The 15,765-nt window shown below is 34.3% G+C and overlaps 1 protein-coding gene across 2 annotated transcripts; it reads right to left on the bottom strand.

Annotated features, from left to right (window-relative positions):
* Window positions 1–780: 780 nt before the first annotated feature.
* On the bottom strand, window positions 781–7,962 carry LOC113719076 (uncharacterized). 2 transcript variants are annotated; one of them, XM_072071903.1, is made up of 9 exons: window positions 7,822–7,962; window positions 6,494–6,594; window positions 5,889–5,956; window positions 5,178–5,741; window positions 4,567–4,794; window positions 3,082–3,166; window positions 2,885–3,004; window positions 2,328–2,415; window positions 781–1,059 (listed from the first exon to the last, which is right to left on the bottom strand). In XM_072071903.1, the coding sequence occupies exons 5-9, from the start codon at window positions 4,612–4,614 to the stop codon at window positions 1,053–1,055; spliced, it is 348 nt and encodes a 115-aa protein (XP_071928004.1). In that variant the 5' UTR covers window positions 4,615–4,794; window positions 5,178–5,741; window positions 5,889–5,956; window positions 6,494–6,594; window positions 7,822–7,962; the 3' UTR covers window positions 781–1,052. The 2 variants fall into 2 exon arrangements, 1 of the variants encoding a protein (XP_071928004.1); XR_003454744.2 differs by lacking the exons at window positions 2,328–2,415; window positions 3,082–3,166; window positions 4,567–4,794; ... (2 more) ...; window positions 6,494–6,594; window positions 7,822–7,962 and having other exon boundaries at window positions 2,885–3,075.
* Window positions 7,963–15,765: the final 7,803 nt, after the last annotated feature.

Genomic DNA, 15,765 nt, shown 5'->3' with positions numbered 1-15,765 from the left:
CGTCCATTCTACCCGTTAAAAAATCACATTCGTGTTGCATCAATAAATTTCCAGCTAGAAGCCAGATTAAACATACCGAACATGAATACATGAGATAAAGGATAAGCCATGAAGAATGATTCCTAAGTGTTAATGGTAAGTTGCAAGCATCTTGTGCTGTAAAATATTTTGATAGACAATCATCCATACGAAATTTAACGCTTTTTGAATTTCAGAAGAAGTCAAACAGTCTGATTGCTTAAAAGCTATACTGTGCTTGAGCGAAAGGCTGATACGTACTACGTAGTGCATGTACTTGAGCTAAGTATAGAAAAGAAATATAGGATAAGCAGCAAAAAATGACGAATCCGAAGCACTAAGGGCCCGTTTGGTTGGACTGAAATTCTTTTCCCCCTCTTTAGATTGTAGCTGGGGCCCCAAATGTAATAGTTTAAGTCTCTATTTGCTTTATTTGTTTTGTGTTTTGCATTCCTCAAAAATCACTTCCTTCCCCATAATTTTCCGGTATTTGATTATTAAGTGAAAATATTTTTCAAATTCCTTTTTCATAATTTTCCAGTGTTTGGTTTGTCAATAAAAATATTTTCTAATTTGTTTGTTGATATGTTACAAATATTTTTCTACTCTCAAAACATTTATTTCATTACAAGTTAATTTTAGTTTCTATCCATTATAATCATATTATCATTTCTATAAAATATTTATTTATATTACACCATGAATTCTTAAATGGAATTATTAATGATACTAATGAATTGGCTGGGAAAGAAGAGTTAAAAATCAAAAGAAAACTAGCTGTATTATATAACCTGCATCATAAGATAATTAGCAATTCTAGCATCCATAATAAGTCTCACAATCATAATACAATTCCAAGAATCCAACCAAATTTGATAATTAGACAATGAAACATCAGCCTTGCATATTTGATTACAAGAGAAAGGGACTAAACTACCCAACTAATTACTCAAACTAAAGTTCACACACATGCAATCTCTTTCCTGGCTCTAACAAGGCCAAACACGATGATAGTCATCTTCATATATACAGCATCACCCTCTGCAAAATGTAAAACACAGACGGGTAAGTGACTTTTCATGCAGTAAGTAGTCTTGATAGGAGCTATGCTTTATGCAATCTCTTGCAGATGTTGCAAAATGAATAATCTACTGTACTCCCAAGTGACAATCTTGGGATCAACACTTATCTTTAGCTTCAGCAAGGAATACTGATAAAATAAGGTTTTTATCAATCTTCGTGGAAGATGATTACTTGGGCTACACATAATACCGAAATAGGAACAATGGAAGTGAAATCCAGTGGAATTATTGATTCAGAACTTTAAGTGCAATTACAGGTTGTCTGTAATATACCATTTGCAATAACAGTAATTCTAGAAAAAAAGACTTCTTCCCAAACTCCACATGTTTGAACCCAGGATCATATATATCACCACCATCACTGCTTTCTGAGTGCTAGTTCCAATTGGCTCAGCCTCACGAAGACAAATCCAAGTAGCTTTATGCCTTTAACTATCAACTAATGAAATGATGGTGGAAAGAGAGAATGCAAAATTGGCAGACGCTGTACTGTCAGTAGAAGAATGTTCAGCAATCATGATTGAGAAAACCTCAGCCATCTAAACTTCCCTTGAAGGTAACGACTTTACAAAAGGATAAGGACTTTACATACTGGATGAGTTTCAAGACTATGACAAAATCTGATGAAAATAATCCTAATAATGCTGGACTTGCTTCTTCAACTCTACATAGCATTGAAACTTGGAACTAGATTCACCGACCACATCAGACAGGTGCATGTATACACTCAGACAACCACAAAATTTCAGGACAAATCTACAGAGAGTTTATTCAATTTATGCACGGAATGACATGGAAAACAGACTGGAGAAACAAGGTGGCGATTGTTTACAATTATTGATGGGTTAGTCTGACAGATGCCTACCTATTTGAAGTCTAAAATGATGTTGTCAGCAAACAGTGTACTCATTGCTTCTCTTTTTTCATATCTTCTTTTTCATAAAGCATAGCTCCTATCAAACACAATTTGTGGTCTTACAAACTGTCATAATGGATTTAAGCAGCTAATAGTTGAGTCGTGGAAGACAATGGAATCTTTTTTATAAAAAGTTTACTGCTCTCTGGGATGAGCACAAGCAAACTGTTTTCCTCCCTAATCAGATTTTGTCAACTATTTACAAATGGTCTCACCAGATTGTAAGAAAAACACTACCAGCAGTCGAAGAATAAAGTCTCAAAAAACCAGACAAGAATTCACAAGAGAAGAATAGACAAATGAAATTATACAGAGAAGGCTGCACTTCAAGCTCGCCCAAAAGGAATCCAAGACAGAATTCCTCCATATCCCAATCAGCAACATGAAACACAATCATCACTGGGGCAAATGGGAAGTAAATAATGGCACTTGTTATCAGCGGGTGTTTACCCAAAAGCAGCAAACTCAAGCTAGTTATTGAAATCAATCTAATTCCAACATCAAAAGGGGTACAGGAACTTCAACCAAAAAAGAAAAAGTATCCAATTGTCTTCTAGTGGTACCCCAGCGAAATCTTGTCACAAATGGTCTCACCAGATTGTAAGAAAAACACTACCCTACCCTACCCGGATTCTGATTCCAAGAATCATAAAACCCCCAAAACTCAGCAGCCAAATTAATTCATTAGCATCAATCAAATCAGATTTAACCCTAATCAGGTAAGAACAAACTAAAACAAAAGCAACCCACAAAATGTCATTCAAATCCAACTTCGAAAGGAAACAGACGAAATTTGTGTGCAATTGTATATACAGACACAGTGAAGGTGTTTGTGCGTGAAGACGAGAAACTGAAAGTTAAAAAAAACCTGCCGAATGAAAATGACTTGTGAGTGTATAGATTATGTGGTGGTAGCCGCTGAGATAGTGTCGCCGGAGGAGGTGATCGCCACCGAGGACTGACGCCGGAGGAAGCGGGAATGGGGGTTCTTCGGGAATGAAAGGAAAAAAAATGAGAGAGAGAGAGAGAGAGAGAGAGAGAGAGAGAGATGCCGGAGTAGTTTACCTGATGAGATGCTGGGAATGAAAGGTATTTTCCCTCGGATTGGTTTGCTGATGTCAAAAATCCTTGCGAGGCTGTGAAAAGAAGGCTGAGGAAAATAACTTCACAGTGATAAATAAGGAAATTATATTCCTCCCATGAATGTAATTTATTTTCTGCCAGAGATTATTTTCTTAAATTAATTGACAATCAAACAACGAAAAATATGAAAAATGTTTTCCAGAAAACCTTTTCCACCCAAACAAACAGACCCTAAGTTGACAAAATTTATCTTGCCTTAAGAAAAAGGAGAAACTTTAAGACATTTCAGTTGTTGACTTGTAAAAATATCCCAAAATTTCTTTCGTTAACATAGTCTTAAACAATCTCAATTCTTGAACACTAAAAGTTTGGAAGAAGTAAACTTATCATTTTATTTGACCACCCAAGGAAAGATTTATATTAAAACCAATGATCTTGAGCATTATGAGCATCCTTCCTAGAAGCCAAAAAAAAAAAAATCAATCCCCATCTATTTTTTTTTTTTAAAAAATATTTTCATGTAATTGTTCAGTCAACAAACGTAAGTATGAGCTTCAGTAAATTTTCTTTTAAAATAATTATGCATATGATTGTAGAACTGCAACTTAACACACATGCTGAATAATATAATACAGGATTTGGGCCTTTGCACGAGTACTAAAATGTTAGTAATACTACATTTTAAGTGTTCCTAGCCAGATAAGATCTCATTGTGACCATGCCCATTTCAGCAAGTCAAAGGGATAACAGAGGCACAATAAAGATTAGATTACAATATTAATTTCAAGTGATACTAATGACCCTTTAAAAGAGTAATCCTAAAATAAAAGGTACTTCCAATGATCTTTTTTCCTAGATATATTCCTTATTTCACTTGAGTTGAGGTGAGAGAATTTAGAATTTCAAAAAGAATTGGGATCCAAAAAAAAAAAAAGAGCAAAAGGAATATCTACAATCTCTATGACCATGACTAGTTATTGTGAAAGCAATCCCCACTTATGTGAAACAATTCCCTCCTGACGGAGAAACATACAGAATACAATTGACACTGAAATATTGCAAATCCAACTCATCATTTAGATCATATTGCAGACAAGTTATTGTGGAGGGGAAACTGCAGAGTAAGTGTCAAAATCATTCTAGCAAGCAGTCCCAGTGTATAATCCAACAAAGTCCCAACTCCAAATAGATTTTTCAAATCTACGAAATATACTCAGGCAGAGTATGTAGCACAGAGTTGAGTGATCTGAAGCATAATTTAAACTGAAGCAGATGATAAACTGATAAATATATGATATGTACAAGAGGCCATGTGAAATCTCTTCAGAGCCTATATCTAAAGATCAGTTAAACAAGGAATGAGACAGCTGTAGACCAGAGTTCCTTAGAATTTGAGCAAATTGTGACAACTTCGTATCCAATTAAAAAATGATCAATCACAAAGTACAAAAAGCTTTGAACTCTTACACCACTCAGTGTTGGCGCAGCTGCCCTCATGACATCATCTTCCATCATCTTCCGTTCAGATAAGAAGATTCACACCCTATAGGGAGTCTTCTGATGGATTGGTAGGAAAGTTACCACTCAAGCATTTCAGATGTGCCAACTTAGAACCCTTCAGACAAATGCTTCTCAATTCGATCGGGCTATATTTCTTTGAAAGGGCTGACAAGCCTCATTTGCAGCATTTGTCATCTAAATGGAGACAAACAAGGCGATAAGGCATTTTGATCATCACTAGGTTAAGAGCAATAATAATTACACTCCAAAAATTGAAAGCAGCTGATTCAGAAGTATATGCATGATTATAAGAGTAAGGACATATGATGACTTAAAAATCCAACCAGGAGTTTTCCCATGTATTGGCTTATCCATCTGTCTGTTCATTACCTTGTAATTTACCTTGTAAACAATGGGATTCACAATTTCATACAAGTTTAAAATAAATGGCAATCATGAAGACCTCTTTGATTCTATTGATTATGAAAATTTGATGGAATCATGAATAAATCAGAAGTGGCGGTGAAAATCAAATAAATTTTCTTGAATCAATATAACTTCATCACAAAGAGAAGTACCTCATGAGTGAAAATCCCTGCAGCCAGCTAGAATCATCTTTCATGCAGCTTCTGCAAGAGCTCTAAGCCTCAAGAAACTCTATCTGTCCTCCTCATACATTTTCCAGGGACTCACCAATGTGAATGTAGACTCTCAAACTAGACTTAGGATTGCCTTTGACCATATGAAGAAATGACATCAGACAATGAGTTGCACAATGAGAATAAACCGATGCAGAAAGCATTGCACTCACACAGACTTGTACCTTAACCTTCTCATTTTGGAATTAAAGTGCAAGAGTCATCCTTTTGAGAGAGCCCAGACAGATCCCCCCAAGTAAAAAAGTTTTCCTACTTTTTCTAGTCCAGCTGCAAATGATGACTTGAACTGGGCCAATTTAAGACCTAAATCTTGGGATCCATATCCTCATTGCATAATCTTAGATAATATAGCAAAGGTTCCTCAAAAGATGCCTTGCCTTAGCTATTCACAGTGTGTCTTGTGAGCAAAAAACAGTGGGCTACCATCAGGCCTTAGTCAACAGCATTTCCAATTCCACGTTACTGATTTTATGCCAAGCCTTGCTGAGTCCAAAGCACAGCAAATATGAATAATGTACAGCATAAAAAGAGTTAGTAAAATTCAATTCTTAGAAGATAATAACATCAATCAATGCTTGATTTTTAAAGGAATGAAATGGTAGAATTAGTTCTTGAGAAGTTAATACTAACATAAGAGTGCAAGTAGCTTAGGTGGAACCCAGCATCTCAAGTTACTGCCACTGGAAAACCTTTTGCACCTGCAATATAGCCCAAGTCAAATTTCATTCAAGGGATCGAGCCATCTTAAACGATGTATCTAGACTTTCGATCTTGTTCAGATCCCTCAAATATTATAAGAAAACTGGTTTCAATAGGAATAGTCCTTACATTCTTTTTTTTTTTTTTTTACTTGTTTGTTGTTTTTCTAATTTTAGTTTGTTTGCAAGTACCATCAAGGTATTTGACTTGCCCATTTAAAGGACTTGAGGATTTTTGCAGAGTTCGAAAAAAAACTCCAAGAAATTTGCATGGACAGTCCTTTTCACTAGGAGATTGCCATCCACATGAACTGTATTGCCAATGGGGTAGATCCTTCCCCTCAAAAATTCAGTACCTGATTGAAAGATATGTATTACATATTCATTTATAGTTTTAGCGTCAAACATTACCTCTCCTACATCAAAAAATTTGGCCTTCTCCAGGTAGAGTCCATTACCCTGATTTGTTTTAAAGACACAAAATAAGAAATATCTTAAGATAGACTCGAGAAATTTATGCAACCTTGAGATACTAACCATGTAATCTAGCTTTTACATCAACCTCGTAATAGCCCGAAGCTTGGGAGAATAGCTTATGCGTAGAGACTTCATCAGATCTATAGCACTAGAGCAACTGTCTGACAAACCACAGTTGCATTAGGGAATTAACAGCATAAAAGAATGTAATCTCGTAGCTAGTAACATAGTTCAACAGACAAGTATAGCCCAGTAGGGGATAAAAACTAACTCCAAAACTAAGGCATGCACAACCTCAAAGTATTATGGTTTGCTAACTATAGAAAAACAAGTAATATCAGCATTCAGCTGCAAGAAGGAAGATATGAAACTTCATCGTTCAATCACTGCATACCCAGTAAAATTAAAATACCAGATTGCCTGTTATTTCACCTGGAAGTTCCATTTGGAAGATATATGAAGAAATTGCTTTAGGGCACTACTTGACTGTTCAACCATAAGACAAGCTTGACTATTTGTTGATAATTCTTGATATTTAAGGCACTAATAAGTGAAAAAGTTTTGAATGAATGGCAACTTTACGGGTGATTTCCCTGTCTATTTTCCACTTTACAGAATACTACAGGGGGTTAAGTGAATAATATTAAACAATAGGAGCATTATGGTGCGGTCAAATGCAAAACCATGGGTAATAGTAATTTCCCTTAGAATATTGAAAGACAAGCCAAGATAGTCTTGATTGCTAACAAGTTCTAGTACTTTGTTTTAGCTAAAAGCGATTTACTTGCCTAGAAGTTTCGCTCCTGGATACAATCCAGAACTGAATTTAAAATTTAAAAAAAAAAAAATCAGAGTAGGACAAACAAAAGTCCAGAACTGAATTTAAAGATGTCCTGGATATAAACCAGGACTGGATATGCAATATATCTACTAAGTGCATAAGCAGGGAAGAAAGAAAACAAGATGAGCAAAATTGAAGAAACTTCATGTTGCTCAGAAAAATTGAACTTTCAAAAATTTCAGCTGCAATTCACAACATAGCCATAATTTATAAATCACATCATTATTTAAGTGATGAAAAAGGAAACACGAAAACGTATCCTGCAAAAACTACATCTGATCTCCCAAAATCTCAGTTCTTGGGCAGCCACAAGTAAACGTAGGAGGGAAAAGAGTTATTTGGCAGAGCAGGACACCATGTAAAGTCCACAAATGAATAGTCATCCGGAAAAATAAAATATTAATCTCTCTCTCTCACACATACAATTGTTTAGCAGCTAGCAAGATCTTTTGCAGCAATTGTTTAGCAGAAAGAGTTTGAGGAGAAAATGGTGAAAGAAACTTATATAAATAGAGAAATTCAGAGGATCTTTAACTGGGAAATTTACATTATCATGAACTTTACATAGAGACTCCTTCAATTTGCTAGTGATTTCAGGAATATGGGAGATCTTGGACCACTCAGAATTGGGGTCGTTGCTGCTGCAGCTGCTCTCTGGATTGCATCTTTCCTGTAGAAGGTGACAACCTTCAATCGGCAGCCATCTTTGTTTGGTGAGACTTCTCATTGATTGGTTGGAAGGTAAACTCTCTAGCCTTTCACAATAGTCGAGCCCGACTTGTACAAGTCACGAAAGCTTCCCAAACCAATCAGGCAATGATTTTACTGCAAAAACTTCTAAATCAAGAATTTCAAAGGAGGACATGTGCTGAAGTTTTCATACAAACTTAAATGCCAAAGGGAGGGCAAGTGGTGGTGTGGTCGGCTAGGAACGAATGCAGATCCATGATTTCTGAGAAGGGTCCAATTTCCAACCCTCTTAACCTTGTAAGAAAACCAAGATTCCCTCTGGGGGAAATTAATTCATTTGTCACATTGACGTATGTGTTGGAGAAATATGGGAATTACAAGTGTATGAACCTACTGCAAAGTTATTACAAGAATAATATCAACAACTTGACTAAACTAATTTTTGGGAAGTTCAAGAGAATTTTCAAGTCTTGCTAATCGGGTTGATATGGTAAATTACCTCTAAGATACAATGGAAACGAAAACTAGCCTATAGCAAGTTTAAGTTTAGTTTTCACAAGAGAAGGATGTAAGAAGTTGGTTTTGCAAATCTAAAATAACTTAAGCACAAGTTGCCACAAGAGAGGTTAAACTACCTCTATTTATAGGCAATACAAGAGTTAAAGTACATGAATCTCATTTAATGTCCATTTATGAATATAGTACACCAATATATGAACTAATAAATTTGAGAAGATACAACAATATATCTTCACTTAATGTCTATTCATGAATTTAGTACTTTAAATACATTAATTGAGTAGTTTGATGAACTAATGAACATGAGAAGATACATCAGTGTGAAGATGTATTTTCACTTAATATCTATTTATGAATTTAGTACACCAAGTACATGAATTAAGTGGTTCCATAAATGAACTAATAAACTTGAGAAGATACATCAAAATACCAATGAACTTTATAGGAAATTCATGAATCAAACTCCTAGACATGATAAGAAAAATCATGTCACAAGTCTAGATCAATTTTCATACTACAAACTAATTTCCAATAGTATGTCTAGAATAGAGAAGGAAGGTGTTCGGTCTAAATCTACTGGAAAGGATATAAAATTCGAGCACCAAAATACGGAAATTTCCTCCCTTTTTTACTAAGAAGATTTGTGAATTAATAGTGACCTAAGACCAACCAAATACGGAAATCTTGAGAATACGGAAATCTACGGAATAACACTGGTCTCTAGTATATTCTCAAATACGGAAATCTACTGGTCTCTAGTGAGCTAAGACCAACCAGATCTTGAGAATTAATATTGTCAACATTACTATATGATTGGTTCAACTCGGGTACTATTTGGCAGTTTTGGATTTGAACACGAGAGCTGAAATCCAACAACTGCTCCAAATAATGGCAATTGTACAACTTGAAAAATGCAATATTCGGATTGTTTTGGAATAACACATTTGATAGCTTGGTGAGCTCTTTGACATTCCAAATTGACAGACTGGTAAAAGCGCTGACTCGACTGCAAATATTTGCTATTATGGTTGATCCATGATTGATGTCCTTGGCATGAAATTCCTTGAGAATCAGAAAATGACTTGGAGCAATGGCTAATTGCGTACAATTCTTAATCTCTAACTTCTCAAGAACAGGAAATACCATCATCTTTTTCATCATGAAATGCTGCTTCCATCCATTCCATTAGATTCAAAATGTTTGATAAAATGAGATGCTCAAGTGCTTGCAGACAAGAATAATGTCGTAACGTACCTGAAACTCTCATGCAAAGGAAATGGTATTTCTTCGTCACTTTTCTCCGTTGCAAGATACCGAGTAGAAAGGGTCTCGTCGTAATACGTTCTAGTTCCTTTCAACCTTAAGGGTTTATAATTGAAGATGGATAATGCCAAATCATACACAAGATCATGCACTTTGCAATTCAAGACATTCCTTTACTCATCCTTCACAGCATCTTGCAACAAGTTAGTATCCAACAAAATCGAAAAAAACATTTCTCCAACTTCCTCCATCTCCATGTTGTTTCTTGGATTTGAATGAAGAAATCTTTCTGCTGCCCAAAGTTAGAAGTAGCTGACTCCTATTTATTTCAATGTCTTTGGGAAAAATTGAACAATACGCAAAGCAGTTTTTCAGCGATGGAGATGGAAGATGATGAACACTCAACTTTTCATCTCCACCTAAATTTTGAAGGCCAGTCTCCAAAATTGAAAGCCTTTCATCACTTCCCTTGTTGCGCAATATGCTGCCGGGTACACTTGCAGCTAATGGTACACCTTGGTATTTTTTTGCAATCTCGCATCCTGTCTTGCATTCCATCCGGCACTTTCCCAGCACCATTTGAGAATGAGCCAGCATTCATCATCTGGCAATTTTTTCAAAGAACATGGAGAAGAAGAAATTCTTGTCATGACTGCCACTTGTTGCTGACGGGTGGTCATAAGAATGGAATTCCCCTTGGATGAGCTGATACCTTTCAAAGACCCAAGAAAATCATTTCATAGTGTGGCTTGCTCATTCCGCACATCATCAAGAACCATTAGATACTTTTTGCCATCCAATAATTCTTTTAGCAGCTTGACTCTGGCCTTTTTATCCTCAGCTTCGGGTTTTTGGACTTGCAATGATTCTATAATCGAACTAAAAAGCCTATTGACATCAAAATCTTTTGATACACATACCCATATTCTCTTGTCAAAATATGATTTTCAATCTTTAAATCATTAAAAGCTTTTCGAGCCAAGGTGGTCTTTCCAATCCCGCCCATGCCAACTATAGGAAGAACCAGGACTATTTCATTTTTAATCGCAGCAGTCAACCCTGTCACTATTATCGAGAGGTCATCATCTCTTCCAACAAAGCTTGAATCAATAGTAACAGAGTTAGTCTCTCTGTTCTTCATTAATCCTCCATTTTGTGACTGGAGGCCAAAGCCCTTTGCTTCTTCATTAATTCTTTTCAATTCCATAGTGACTGTTCGAATTCTATTTGCCGTTTTGAAACGAAATCTGATGGGATTGAAGAGTGAGAAGGAGAAGTATACCTTCCTCTTCACCTGTTTCTGAATCTCAACTTTGCGCAGAATCATTTCATAATTGAGATCATCCAACAAATTATCAGCATCAAAAGCCACGTCTTCAAGTTCCTTCAGCCAAAGCTTCGCGTACTCGAGGGTGACTTGCTTTTGCTCTGCATCATGAAAAACAGCTTGGATCTTGGCAAGTGTTTTCTTCAGCTTCGGCAAATCTTTCTTAAAGGCTAAAGAAAGGCTAATCTGCTGGGAAGCCAAGGTTATTGCTTTCCCCTCTAGAAACTGTATAGTGGCACCAAGAAATGCATCCGCCATTGGGTCTTCCTTTGCAAAGACGGAGAGTGTGTGAGAAAGATTTCTCTACGGTGGAAGAGATTTGTTGCTAGGTTGGTACTACTACTGATGAATGGCAATTGTTTTGAGCAATGGCGGTGGGGTCAATGCTTTTTCGATCCCACGTGCTTACACGTAATTGTGTTAATTCAAAATATGACATTTGTGAGATATTAAAATTCTTTGTAAAATTTTGATCATGAGCTTTAGAATAGAATAATTCTTTTTTTTTTTTCAATTCCTTTAATCAATTTTTGTAAAAACAATTCTAAATTTGGAACTCTTATACAGCCCATAATACTCATGGTGGATTTGATAAAACTAAAATCTAAAATCTAAAGTTTTTCATATAGTTTTTGAAAAATAATCCCAAAAATAATTAATTCAAACGGACTTATATTTGAAAAACGAAATACTATAATGCTGTTTTTGAAAAATAACCCCACCCTTAGTATTTTAGTCAAATCTGCTTTTCCTTTTTTTAAGGGTTCAAGTTTGACGTTTCCAATTCAAACTTTAGCTGGAGTGAGTTCGTCGGGAGTAGGATGAAGAGAGAAATGGGTTAATCACATACTTCAAGTTTAACTAATTTGGCACTTTATCCCCTAACATATTTTTCACTTTATCCCATAAACCGTTAGTCAACTCCAACATTGTGTAATGAAAATGTCAAAAAGACATTTATACCCCAAAGGATTAATTCCAATAAATCCCTTTAAGGTACAACATGTTTTGCATTTTACCATCTAATATTATTTTTCTCTTAATTTGTTTGTTTGTTTCTAAAACCACTCAAGACAGATAATATTTAAAAAATCAGTATCCCTAACATAATAATAAAAATTATTGTATATTTATGAATATAGGTCTTGTTAAATTTTATCTCCATAATTACAGGTTTTTAGATAGACGTAAAATATCTTGCTCATTTTACATATATAAGGGAAAAATAAAAATTATTAGTGAAATAATAAACAATAAAAATATTATTAAAGGTCTATAGATTGGGTTTGTTTGGACTGAAGATTAGGGAAAATGGTCACTTTAGTCCCTATACTTTCATACTTGTGTCGATTTAGTCCCTTTATTTTATTCTTGGCCAATTAGATATCTTAACTTCATATGCAAGTCCAATTGAGGCCCTTCGTGGCGGCACCACCAGAAAATGTCAAACGGGAGTGAAATTGACCACATAGAGAAGGCTACTTTTGGAATATCACTTATGGGGATTTAATAAAGCCAACTAATTCATATGGTAACAAAACTAAAATAAAAGTGAGGAGCTTTCACTGTTCAAAGTTTCTCCCCCACCTAATTCGCCATCGACCACCACCGCTTTTCAAAATGTAGACACGTGTAACTATGGTATCAAAATCCTTCCCATTAGGCCAAAAAATATCCTGCCCTCCCTGAGGTTTGAGCTATTCAAAGTTTCCCCCACTTACCACCACTCTGCCCAACATCATAAAGAGATTCAAACCCAAGTAAAAGAAAAAAGAAACAAAAAATGGACAAGTTGGAGAAACTAAAAATGGCTTCATCCTTGTTCGGCGAGAGATTAAAAATTGGCGGAGCCCAAATGAGCCGAATCATAAGCTTAAAGATGAAGGAAATTCTCCAAGCCCCAACTCCCAAATCTAAGATAGTAGATGAGGCTGCCTTGGAGACAATGGAAGAACCTAACTTGGAGACGAGATTGCATGCTACTACTATGTTTTTTTGCATATTCTTTTGGGTGTTTTCTACCCTCGGGGATGTGAAAGTTTCTACCTTATGAATTAGTTGGCTTTATTAAAGCCCCATAAGTGATATTCCGAAAGTAGCCCAACAGTCAATTCACTCCTGCTTGACATTTCCTGGTGGCGCCACCGCGAAGGGCCTCAATTAGACTCGCATCTTAAGTTAAGGTATCTAATTGGCCAAGAATAAAATAAAGAGACGAAATCGGCATAAGTATGAAAGTATGGGGACTAAATTGGCCATTTTTCCCTGAAAATTATTTGAAAATTTTTTAAAAATAATATTGTAATACTTTTTGCAATTTGATATTTGTGAAATAAAAATATGATTAAAAAAAAGATGATTAAAAAACGTGCTTATGATGCAACAAAAATTTTTAGAAATTCAAATAATTTTTAATAGCGTCTAATCATGCTATATTAAAAAACGATCCTAAAAATTTTGAAAGCCAAATCAACCATGCTTCTCCATTTTTTAAGTATTACTAACAAAAAATGTATACACCCATATAAAGAAAATATCTAACTATTAAAATAAAAGCAAAACTATATGCATATTCATAAAGAGAAATAGATAATATGCAAGCATTTTTAAACTTTTCATTATAATTTCACATATTAATTTTTCAAATAACAAATTTTGTTATTTTTCTCATTATTACATGAAATTAGTAAGATGTTTCTCTCAATCTAAAAGAGGTGGGATGAAATTTACTAGGACCACATCTATAAATATAGTGTGTTTGGATAGTGGTTTATGTGCCAAATTTTTTTTGATTGCATCACAAACATATTTTCTAACTATTTTTTAAAATCTTTTTAACCATATTTTTATCTCACATACATCACATTAAAAACACTGCTACAATATTTTTTCAAAATATTATTCCAAATAATCTCCTATCCAAACACATAATTTTTTCATACTATGCTAGGGATATTGATTTTTTAGACATTATTTGTCCTCATGTTATAAAATATTGGAGTTGACTAAAGATTTTAGTGACAAATAAACAAATTGAGAAAAAATAGTGACTAACATAAAATGTAAAATAAGATAGGAGAATTACTGCATTTAACTATTAAGGGTATAAATATCCTTTTGACATTACCATCACACAACATAGGAGTCAATTAACAGTTTAGGAGATGAAGTGAAAAAAAATAATGTTGTGGGCAAAGTCAAAAATAGATATACTTTAGGGGGAGTTTTTAAATTGACCCTAATATGATAGTTGAGTTTAAATTACATAATTAATATAAACAAACTCATTTGCTCTTATTCCTTTTAAAATTGATGTTACATTTTACCCTTTATATAGTTTAATTATAATGATATTAAAAGTGTACAATAACTTTGATATAACATGATTGCATTGATATTTGTTTGTCACAATTAAAAAATATAAATTCTCTAAAGGCAAAAAAAAGTCAAATTATGACTTTAATGCATTCAACATAATTGGTTAACAATAAAAATATTGAAATATTATAGTATGCAATTGACAATCAAAATTAAGAAAAAATTTAATAGTCTAACAGTACTATATTTTAGGGTGATAAAATTGTGTGCAAAGCACGCGAAATATTGCTAGTAATGCAAGGTGGGACACAAGAGTTAATGAGAGTGCTTGGATAGAGTATTATTTGAAATATTATTTAGAATAAATACTGTAATATTTTTTATAATATAATATATGCGACATAAAAAGATGGTTTGAAAAATATATTTAAGAAACAAGCGAAATATTATTTGGCAACATATAGCTATATAAACAAACACACAAGTTGCACAGTACCTAAGACATCAACCAATCTTCAGGAGCCGAAAACTCTCCTCATATTAGGGTCCCGTTTGGCAAGTGAGTTTTTTTGGTATTTGTCTAAAATTTTACTATAGCTTACTGTAGAGGCTTTTAAAAAAAATTTTGAAATGTGTAAATTTTTTAATATTTTGAAATGTATTGTTTAAAAACTTTGAGAAATTTTTTGATATTATTGTAGCTAAAATTTTTAAAAAACTTGTAACAAATAAACTTGAAAAAAAACTTGTCTGCCAAACAAGGCCATAGGTCCTACCCCTATATAATCTCGCACTTAGGCTGTTATGAATAATGTAGAAGACAATAAAATAATCCTAGGAATGTGGGCTACTGGATACATGAGGAATGAAGATCACATCTAGAAACCTCTAAACTATAGGGTCGATGCTCTATCTACATGCATCGGAATGCAAGCACCTTTCTTCTAGAACATGCAACCAAAATCATTTTTGTTGTAGGATGATTTAGAATTTCATCATAATTGTGGAAATTTCTCCTTTGCCCATGGTATAGCCGCATAATTACGGCACTCTGATTTCTGGCATTTCTTTGTCCATCTCCCGCCTCTGTTTCATTCTATTTTTCAAGTTGTTGCCACACGTTCTATTGAAACTAACAGAAGATAGTTTTGGCCCGCAACGGATCTTCTGTCTTATACTATGTATCACTCTCTGTCCCACTTTTTATTAAATTGTTATTTCTCCTATATAAATATCATGTTTTAGTTCTTTTTTGTTTCCTTAAGATCCAATAACTATTAATTGAGTAAAAAATAAATACAGTAGCTTCAAAAAAGCAATATATAATAGAAAATTAAAAAATATAGCAGAAAATTCATAAAAAATCTCATTTTT

This window comes from Coffea arabica, chromosome 11e (genome assembly GCF_036785885.1).
Source record: "Coffea arabica cultivar ET-39 chromosome 11e, Coffea Arabica ET-39 HiFi, whole genome shotgun sequence".
Lineage (NCBI taxonomy): Eukaryota > Viridiplantae > Streptophyta > Magnoliopsida > Gentianales > Rubiaceae > Coffea > Coffea arabica.
Note: the sequence above shows the minus strand (reverse complement) of the source record. Positions and strands in the feature narration are given on the sequence as shown.